A 10,843-nucleotide genomic window follows, 5' to 3' on the forward strand; every position below is an offset into this window, starting at 1 on the left:
TGGGATGCTACTTGTGTCGACACACTTGCGCCGTCTCATCTTCAGGTTACTAAATCTAAGGCCGTTTTGCTTCAAATGAGGCAAAAAACCTCAAAAGGCGCAAATATGTAGTTATCGGGATCAAAGTTTACATCAGATGGCAAGTGTGATAGTGATATTGAAAGGAGAGTGAACGCGGGGAACATGGTGAATGGAGCTTTGCATGGCTTTATGAGCAGTCAGAAACTATCCAAAAAGGCTCGACTGGCTGTGCACAGGGGCGTGTTGGTCCCGACATTAATGTATGGGAGTGAAAGTTGGGTATGGCAAAAGAAGCACGAAAGCAGAATAAATGCAGTGGAAATGAGAGCGTTAAGGAGTATGTTGGGTGTGAAATTGAGTGACCGGATAAGGAACAGTGTGATAAGGGAATGTTGTGATGTGAAAGAAGATGTAGTTACAGGAATAGAAAAGGGTATGTTGAGATGGTTCGGTCATGTGGAGAGGATGAATGAAAACAGGTTGACTAAGCAGATATACATGGAGAGTGTGGAGGGAAAGGTCGGGGTGGGAAGACCTAGACGAACATATCTTGATCAAATTAAGGACGTCCTGGTAAAGGGTCAGGTCAAAAGTACCCGAAACCGCCGAGCTTGCATGAAGAGAGTTATGAATGTAGATGAAGCAAAGGAAGTATGCAGGGATCGTGGCAAGTGGAAAGAGGTAGTCTCTGCCTACCCCTCCGGGAAAGAGGCGTGATTTTATGTATGTATGTATGTATGTAGTTATCGGTAATATCTATACTTTTGAACCTTTTGGGGTAGAAACTCTGGGACCGGGGGGCCTATCTGCCCATCAGCTTTTCCGACAATTGTCGAATGCTGCCAGCCTTCTGGGCACATTCCCGCATGTTGATGCTATGCAAGGACTGTACAATTTATAAATTAAATTTTAGTTTGTAGTCATCTTTTTTCTTTCTTTTTATAAGTAGCTTTAGTTTTAATTTGATTATTGCATTGAATTTGATAATTGTAACCTCTATTATTGTCCTAAGATGATTTTCTTCTTTTAGGGTTATTCTATTTTTTTTAAATAATAAATACGAAAGTTAGTCTTGAGTGCCACTGCGTAGTGAAAACACGTGTTTATTCTAACCTATTTCAGACTTCTTCAAGTTTAATAATAAAAATGTAAAAAAAAAACGCGCTTATAGTACACTACCTCAGAGGTGGCAAGGAAACGGATGCATATTATGACGCTTGCAACTTTTTGCATCGTTATATCACAGAAACGGTAGCTTTGTTGAAAAAAATTATTGATACCTTTTTTATAGATAACTTTATGATCTACAATTTATGTCTGAGGTAATATTCCGATTTGAAAAACTTACCGTTTTAAAGAAAATTGCGATACACCCATTTTTTACCTTTGACCGTGAGTAAATTTTTTTCCTTAAACCGGAATCATGGGGAATTTTGAAATAATGCTTTTGATTACTCATTTTCAGCTTGATGGGAATTAATGTAGCTATGTAGTATTTTTTTCATAGTAATTAGTAGCGGCCCGCTTGTGCAGCATACGGTTCAAGCCAAAGCCGACTTTAGGCGCTACAGGTTACGGCGCTAAATCCACTGCGGGTAACGCAACGTGTGTTCGCGGTTCTACAGAACAACGTCTATGTATAAACTGAAAAATTAAGATTTTTTTTTTTCGTATTTTTTCGGGATAAAAAGTATCCTATTTTACGCCCAGGATAATAAGGTATAATTATACCAAGTTTCATCAAAATCGAACCGTTAGTTTTCACGTGATGCCTGAACATACAGACAGACAGACAAAAAATTTTTTAATCACATTTTTGTGTTTGGTATCGATCCAGTAACACCCCCTGCTATTTATTTTTTCAATATTTTCAATGTACAGAATTGACCTTTCTACAGATTTATTATATGTATAGATTGTATTTCTTTTACGACACCCAACTTGTTTAAAAAAAGACGTGATACTCATGTGTATCATTTTAAGGTTATCATCAAAATCCGTGAAGATGAGCGCACCTATCGCCCTGTGAAGCCCTCACCGATGCCTGTTGATGCGGTTCCAAGGTACGAACTCTATTTTATTAACTCTCTCTCTCTCTCTAGTCACTTCATGTTCCGAGTGAAATTAATTACATAAAGTATAATTCATTTCACTGACTGAACATGTGATAATGTACATACATAAAGGCCGCGTGCTGTATGGCTTTATAATGGAATTGATATTTTAATAGTGATAGATTGCTTGCCCATCGCCTACAAGAATCGCAAGTTTATTAGCCTATCCCTTAGTAGCCTTAGACGGTAATAATTTTACTATATTAATACAAATACAAAAAAAAAATTGTGAGGTAAATAAGAAAATAACCGCAACCATCATTCAAACATCTGATTCATAAGTCAATTTTACGATCCTGAATCGTGTAAATCATGTAGCCACAGAATGCAAAGGCGTTATTGTTACCATAGGTTCTAATGCCAGTGTTGCCTTAATTGCGCTGAGTAATCAATCAATTTGCATTCATCATCGACTTTAAAACTGTCCCCATTCATCACTTCACAATTTTCATCACCAATTCCCATTCTCAGATACATGTGCAATGAAGACAACGTGTACATAGTAGTGGGTGGCCTGGGAGGATTCGGCCTAGAACTGGCTGACTGGCTCATCTTGAGAGGCGCCAGGAAGATCCTCCTCACTTCCAGACGAGGAGTCACCAATGGATACCAGTCGTCGAGACTCAGGTGTGATTCGAAAAATTTGAGCCTATTCAGAAATCACTTTTGAAGATATTTGTTTTTTTTTAATTATTTTTCTTTCTATCAGACTGTTGACTAAAATCAAACCTTGAGTGATTTTCAAAATGCCTGTACACATTTCTTTTAAATAAAAAAAGTCATACACATACTGATGATACATTGTACATTTCAGACTCTGTCCCAACTGATTATGTTTTCCTTGATAATTAATATTAATGTGGTATAATTAATATTTAGCCTGTTATGGTACCATAGCTTTGGAAATAGACCCTCCAATTTTTCGCGACATTCCCAAGGTTTCTATTCTTTAATCCAATGATGTTATTTCAGTCGAAATCAAGAACTTTGCAGACTTTGATGATGATCATTCATTTCTCATTATTAAAACAGGGCTTGGGCAGGCTACGGCGCCGATGTCCAGATTTCCACCCACGACATCACCACAGAAGAAGGATGTGAACAAATGTTACTAATGGCCAATGAAATGGGCCATGTGGACGCCATTTTCAACCTTGCTGTGGTGCTCAAAGATTCCATTTTCCAAAACCAAACACCAGAAACGTTCCAAACATCATTTGCTCCTAAAGCCTTGGCCACCATGCATTTGGATAAACTGTCCAAGAAACACTGCCCTGGGTTGAAGTAAGTTTTTAATTTTGCATTTTCTTTTATTTTTTATCCTCACGGATTAATTATTTTTTATTACAATAGAATAGATTTATTTTCAAAATTGGATACAAGGTACCACTTATTGACGTCACATCACTTAAATCTAATTATAACTGCTACCGCTTCCAAAGCGCATGTGTAGAATACGCGGCAGAACAAACTACACTGCAGCCAACTATTCTTTTCGTGCCTTATATATAATTTTGTTTTGTTGTTTTTACAGATTTCACCTTACTAGTACTATAATTATGGTCTATATTGCTTCTATCTTCAATCATTTCACAAATATTCCTGTCAGGTTTTTATGTTGAACCTTTGTTTTTTTTATTTTCTCTGACAAACAATCTTCAATTTTTTTCAATTTCAAGTTTCTAATGACAGATAAATAGACTCTTTATTGCACCATAAGAAAAAGCAAAACACAAAAAAAATACCAGGTGATGAGGTACAAAGTCGGACTTATCGCTAAAGCAATCCAGTCAACCTGGGTGTGTTCTCACAGTCAAATCTCAATCAACATTAAACTCAAATTAATTTAGGAACTTCGTGGTGTTCTCGTCCGTATCTTGCGGTCGCGGTAACGCCGGTCAGACCAACTACGGCCTGTCCAACTCTGTGATGGAGAGGATCTGCGAGTGGAGGAAGAAGTTGGGTCTCCCGGCCCTGGCCGTGCAGTGGGGAGCTGTTGGTGACGTGAGTTTGATTTGATTTAACTTTGATTGGTTAAAGTTTTACATATAAATTTTTCTCATCTGTGACTTTATCTTAATTAATTAATTCATCTGAAAGAACAGGATGTTCAGCTATTTTATCGTTTTTAAGAAGTACTAACTTTCATACAATCTTGACTTTATCAGATTTTGTGGGTAATTCATAGAGAATAACTAATATAAAATGAATAATCCCAAGTTTATAAGCCTATATCTTAGTCGCCTTTTGCGTCATCTACGGGAAAGAGATGGAGCTTTTATAAACATATAATTATATACATATATCAATTCAATACACAGGTCGGTCTTGTCGCTGATATGCAAGACGAAGACGTCCAACTTGAAATCGGTGGTACCCTACAGCAGAGGATATCATCATGTCTCCTGGCGTTAGACAAGTTCTTGAAGCAGGACTCTCCTATTGTGTCTTCCATTGTGGTCGCTGAGAAGAAAGCAGGTGGCTCCGGCTGCGGGAATATAGTGGATGCTGTTGCCCAAATTATGGGTAAGAAGAGTTTAAAATGAAAGCCATTAGGCCTTAAATATTTATCGAGGATTTACTTGCTCGAAACTTCTTCTGCACTTCTGCACTGAAATTATGGGTAAGAAGAGTTTAAAATGAAAGCCATTAGGCCTTAAATATTTGTCGAGGATTTACTTGCTCGAAACTTCTTCTGCACTTCTGCACTGAAATTATGGGTAAGAAGAGTTTAAAATGAAAGCCATTAGGCCTTAAATATTTGTCGAGGATTTACTTGCTCGAAACTTCTTCTGCACTTCTGCACTGAAATTATGGGTAAGTACAGTTAAAACTGAAAGCCATTAGGCCTTAAATATTTGTCGAGGATTTACTTGCTCGAAACTTCTTCTGCACTTCTGCACTGAAATTATGGGTAAGAACAGTTCCCAACCAGGATCATTGTCAAAAGTTCGCACCATGGCAGGGTCCTGTCGATAGAAGTGAGGATGTTACTGGGACATAAGCCAAGAAGAAGAAGATACCTACTCGTATTAAGGGGTTACTCTACTGGTTCGTCGTATAGACTAGTAAGTTCAGTATATACCGCGGGTAAGTAAATCTTATCACAATGTTGAATGCTCCTGATCTCATTACCTGAAACAACATGTCTATCAGAAATCAAAGTCCCCGAGCAGATAAAAGTCAGGCTCCCGTCCTTCCTCTTGTACAACGCGACTAACCACGGCCAATCGCCGCGCGAGTAGCTTTGCCCATTGTAGATGAGTGGCAGCCGCTCGTTTCCTCCAGCCACCACACCGCATTCCACCTGCGTCGGAATTGAATCTATTGCTGATGGCAGACGAGGTGGTACCGACGGCCTAAAATATTTGTCGAGGATTTTACTTGCTCGAAACTTCTTCTGCACTGACGCCTTGGAAGCGGCAGTAAACTTAGTTTTAAGTATCTAATTTATTTGACGTCAACCAATGTTGTGAAACCAAAAGATTTGATAATTATCAAGCGATGTGATAGTATCCTATAATAATGAATAAACTTTTTGAATTTGAATTTGAAATGGCTGACATTTATGCTGGAATGGATGGAGCTTTTTTTAATCCAATCATCATTTTTGCATCACAATAATCTTAATTTAACAAAAGCAAAAGTTTCTAACAATTCTTGAATAGCAAAAGTTTTATGAGAGACATGTTATTTTGACTCTTTAGAACTATTACTATACATACATACATATGGTCACGTCTTTATCCCTTGCGGGGTGGACAGAGCCAAATTAAGCCAAAACTGTACGGCCACGTTCAGCTATTTGGCTTAATGATAGAATTGAGATTCAAATAGTGACAGGTTGCTAGCTCTTCGCTTAAAAAAGAATCCCAAGTTTGTAAGCCTATCCCTTAGTCGCCTTTTACGACATCCATGGGAAAGAGATGGAGTGGCCCTGTTCTTTTTTGTATTGGTGCCGGGAACCACACGGCACTATTACTATATACAACCACAATTTCAGGTATCAAGGACTTGAAGACTGTGTCGCAGCAAGTGTCTCTGGCCGAGCTCGGCATGGACAGTATGATGGCTGTGGAAATCAAGCAGACCCTGGAGAGGGAGTTCGAGATCTTCCTCACGGCTCAGGACATCAGGACCCTCACATTTGCCAGGTAATTTACATGATTAGATTCATACGTACACACATATAGTGACGTCTATATCCCTTGCGGGGTAGATAGAGCCGTCTTAAAAAGACTGATAGGCCACGTTCAACTTTTTGGTTTGATGATAGAATTGAGATTCAAATAGTGACAGGTTGCTAGCTCATCGGCTAAAAGAATCCGAAGTTTATAAGCCCTTAGTTGCCTTTTACGACATCCATGGCAAAGAGACGGAGTGGTCCCGTCCTTTTTTTTATAAGTGCCGGGAACCACACGGCGCGGCTTAAATTCATGACATTAAAAATATGACTTTGGAACTAAATTTTTTTTTATCCCTTCAAGCTGTGGTTAAGTCGTTTTCCTTTTTATTTCATTCATCGTTTGTATTGATATTTTGTTCCATTTTATTAATGCCTGGAGTGGCTTTAGGTCTTTCTCAATTTATAAGACTTTATTGTTTTATTTATCTTTATTAGGAAAACAAACAGTTTCATGTTGTCTATTAATATAACCTTGTTTCCTCTGTTTACTAATACATAGTACTTATCGAAAAGACAAGAAAATTAATATATAAATGTAAGTGATAATACATATAGACATAATTATTATTAATTACGTGAAAAATTAACCAAAAAGCCATTGATTAATCTCAATAATTTTGTGTCTTTAAACTTTTTTTATATGACCTTATGGGATAAGTTGAACAAATCAAGGACTTATCTCTTTTGAGACCGGATTTCTACAGTAAAGCTTACCTAAAGCTCATCATTCTTAGTGAACTGATAACATCATTCTTGTTCCATTAGAGCGCTAAATAACAGGCTTCCATATTATAGTTTCTGATATTCCAACGTTTCATTCAAAACTTGCACTTGAAATTAAAAAGTATTTTGTCCGCAGACTAGTAGAACTGACAGCGCAACGTGAAGCGGCAGCGTCTACTTCCGCCGCGCGGCCCAATGTGACGGAAGCGGCCGCCGGCCTCAGGGTGCTCATGAGGAACTTCGGAGACGAGAAGCTGGTCTCAGAACCGCTGATCTACATGCCGACCATGGTCAGCGATGGGGTTGAGGTGAGAATTTTAATTGATAAAAGACTAAGGGACTCGAATCAAATACATACATATGGTCTTGTCCATATCCTCTGCGGGGTAGGTATCCTCTGATGGACCTTTTTTTAATCCAATCATCATCACAATAATCTTAATTTAACAAAAGCAAAAGTTTCAGACAATTTTTGAATAGCAAAACTTTTATGAGAGACATAATTATTTTGACTCTTTAGAACTATTACTATACATACATACATATGGTCACGTCAATATCCCCTGCGGGGTAGACAGAGCCAATAATATTTATTGAATTTATTATTATTTATTATTTAGTGAATTTTAATAACACAAGTACTTCGATCATAAGGAAATTTGGAGACGAATAGCTGGTGTCGGAAACACGAATCTACATCAGCAATGAAGTTACGGTTAGACAATTAATATAAGTGAAAGCGCTAAGGTCTGAGATCAAAATAACGCAAGTACCTACTTAATTATTACAAAATGGCAGGTTATAATCATAATTGATAAAGCAGTAAGTGTTTGATACGTACCAAACATGGAACTTCTTCTAGCTTCTCACTGTGGTAAGCCAGTGTCTAATAGTTCTCCAATCTAATAGTAGCTAGTATCGAATCGATGATTTATTCAGACCAAAGAGGTTTCTTTAATCCAGGTAGATTTATATGTGAAGTACTTACATACATACATACATACGGGACAAATAACACAGATTGAGTTAGCCTCGAAGTAAGTTCGAGACTTGTGTTACGAGATACTAACTCAACGATACTATACTTTATAATAAATATCTACTTATATAGATAAACATCCAAGACCCAGGCCAATCAGAAAAAGTTCTTTTCTCATCATGCCCTGACCGGGATTCGAACCCGGGACCTCCGGTGTCACAGACAAGCGTACTACCGCTGCGCCACAGAGGCCATCAAAAAGTCTTCGGTCTTTGTTATAACTCCTAAGACCTTCCTTGGGGTGTAACTTTCTTTCTCTTAATCTTATTAAGTGGTTCAACTTTTCTTTAACGGGTAAGGATCCTCTATATTTTCGATTCAGGGTGAAGAAGCTATCCACGTGATGGAGAACGTGATGTTCGTGATGCCAGGTCTAGAAGGTTCTGCAGCGGCTTTGGAACCTCTCTGCCGCAGACTGAAGATAAAGGTGTGCGCGCTACAATTAGGATACGAACATAAGGGTGAAACCTGCGATATGATGGTGGAGAGACTTTATCAGGTAAGGATCAAAATTTTTATTCATTTTGAAGTTGCATGCCATTTTTACTATTTACAAATACTAGAGGTATTAAACGCGCTTTTTATAAAATGAAGGTACGTTACGTGCGCGTTTAATAACTGTAGTATTTAGGTATGTATAGCTTGAAATAATGATATTTTGTCCAAAAATTTTCAAGATGTATCAAAAGAAATAAATAAAAAATAAGGATAAGTCCGCCATTGCAAGTGATTTGTTTCTTTTATAACTATGTACTTACTATTTTCTTGTTACTGTGTACATTTCTATGCAATAAAGACATTACAAACAAACAAACAAACAAATTTAGTTGGGTACACTACCGAGCTATTAATCCAGTCCATAATTTTCTGAACTTCTGACTTAGCATTATCTGTGCTTCTGTTTATTACTTATGAATTTTTTTTTATAGTAACTCAACAACTTGCTTTTTGTTTCAGTCCGTAATATCTCGTCTGGCTCCTGGATCGCCATTCTGGTTGCTCGGGTACAGTTTTGGATCAGTACTTACTTTGGAATTAGCAGCGAGACTAGAAGCACAAGGTAATTTTTATTCCATAGTCAAGCGAACCTTATCTAAACAGGCTTCTGTTTTATCTTTCTGGTACTCTTTTATTACTTAAATTTCTAATACGACAAGTATAAAAGGTAAAGTAATCTCAATTCTATCATTAAACCATACAGCTGAATGTGGCCTATTAGTCTTAACAAGACTGTGGGGTCTGTCTACTCCGCAAGGGATATAGACGTATGTTTGTAATCTGTTGGTCACATTATAAATTATTTCTCATTTTATTTTTCACTGTGTTACTCCTTAGACTTTAACTTACTCCATTAATTTTACTTACCTCTTTCTATTAGACGTGTACAAAGTGTTAGACAATAAACAATTTTTGATTTTGATACAGGTCTCAAAGGAACCGTGTTCTGCTTGGACGGCGCCCCTGAATTCCTATACGCGATCACCACCATGACTGTTGCCTTCAAGAACGACTTCCAACTCCAGAACAGCATGATCTGTCACGTCATCGACATCGTCTCCCCCAACAACGACATCACCAAGGACATGATGGAGAAACTCAACGAGATCGAGTCCTACGACGAAAGGATCCAACACGCGATCAAGATGTCCCCCGTTCAGAGCAAATACACCAACAACTTCATCGGGGCCATGGCCCACATCTGCTATGACCGTATCAAAGTCATTTTGAACTATAATGTCAAGAACATCAAGAAGTTAAAGTCACCTATCGTTCTTTTGCGTCCCAAAGATAATCCAGCTTTCGTAGTGTGCGAAGAAAATTATGGTCTTGACAAATTTAGTGACAGTCCTGTCACAGTGCATTACTTGGAAGGTAACCATGTCAGTATCATTGAAAATAAGGATTGTGCTAATATTATTAACAGGATTTTGGCTAATGAAGAAGGGCAAAAGGGCAAAGAAACAGGGAATGTAGTTACCAGTATGGTTGAAAACCAAAGAGAAGTTACAGCGTAAACGGTTAATGAAATAACGAATTTTGCTACGATAACGGATTCCGATATAGATTTCATTGGTTTAGGTTGTGATTTTTTTTATATAACGCATTAACTGATAGTTCTTAAGTGGCCGTATTTATAACTTAGTGACTTTTAACAGTTGAATTGTAATTTAAGTTGGTCTTAAAGACACCAGTACCAAATAAATATTCATTAAGGTAATTTAAATTGTTAGGGTTAGTTTTTGTAGTGGTTATATTAGGGTTACATAGATTTAAGTTAATTTATTGTTGTGTCGGTTTGCCAAAGGTTGTAAGAGTTTACTTGTAGTTTTACAATGAATTACAGGGTGTTAACAGTGATGGAAATGATAAATATATTTATTTGTTTGCGTTTACAGATAATCTGTTTAATTTTTTTAATTTCTGCATACATACATACATTTTATCACGTCTTCATTCCTTGCGTGTTAGACAGAGCCCACTATGTTGAAAAGACTGATAGGCCACGTTTAGCTGTTTGGCTTAATAATAGAATTGAGTTTCAAATAGTGACAGGTTGGTAGCCTATCTCCAAAAAGAAGAATTCCAAGATTATAGGCTATCCCTTAGTCGCCTGTTACGACGTCCATGGGATGGGATGGAAATGGACTGGTCCTAAACTTTTTTTATTGGTTCCCGTAACCACACGGCACAAAAAAAAACATTAATCCTTTCAAGCTATGTGGCAATTTTTTTACTCAAACAAATCGTGGATTTAGTCCA

The 10,843-nt window shown here is 37.5% G+C and overlaps 1 protein-coding gene across 1 annotated transcript in view; it reads left to right on the plus strand.

Moving 5' to 3' along the window:
• The window catches only part of LOC106129873 (fatty acid synthase), a 59,936-nt gene extending 49,506 nt beyond the window's left edge, over window positions 1-10,430 (plus strand). The window contains exons 32-41 of the mRNA XM_060950713.1: window positions 2,005-2,084; window positions 2,607-2,762; window positions 3,168-3,419; window positions 3,986-4,139; window positions 4,457-4,661; window positions 6,139-6,289; window positions 7,181-7,352; window positions 8,406-8,582; window positions 9,041-9,143; window positions 9,509-10,430. Of these exons, the coding sequence (XP_060806696.1) occupies window positions 2,005-2,084; window positions 2,607-2,762; window positions 3,168-3,419; window positions 3,986-4,139; window positions 4,457-4,661; window positions 6,139-6,289; window positions 7,181-7,352; window positions 8,406-8,582; window positions 9,041-9,143; window positions 9,509-10,098 (2,040 nt within the window). The 3' untranslated portion in view covers window positions 10,099-10,430. The remainder of the gene's footprint in view (window positions 1-2,004; window positions 2,085-2,606; window positions 2,763-3,167; window positions 3,420-3,985; window positions 4,140-4,456; window positions 4,662-6,138; window positions 6,290-7,180; window positions 7,353-8,405; window positions 8,583-9,040; window positions 9,144-9,508) is intronic.
• Window positions 10,431-10,843: the final 413 nt, after the last annotated feature.

Source organism: Amyelois transitella, chromosome 22 (assembly GCF_032362555.1).
Source record: "Amyelois transitella isolate CPQ chromosome 22, ilAmyTran1.1, whole genome shotgun sequence".
In the NCBI taxonomy this organism is placed as follows: Eukaryota; Metazoa; Arthropoda; class Insecta; order Lepidoptera; family Pyralidae; genus Amyelois; species Amyelois transitella.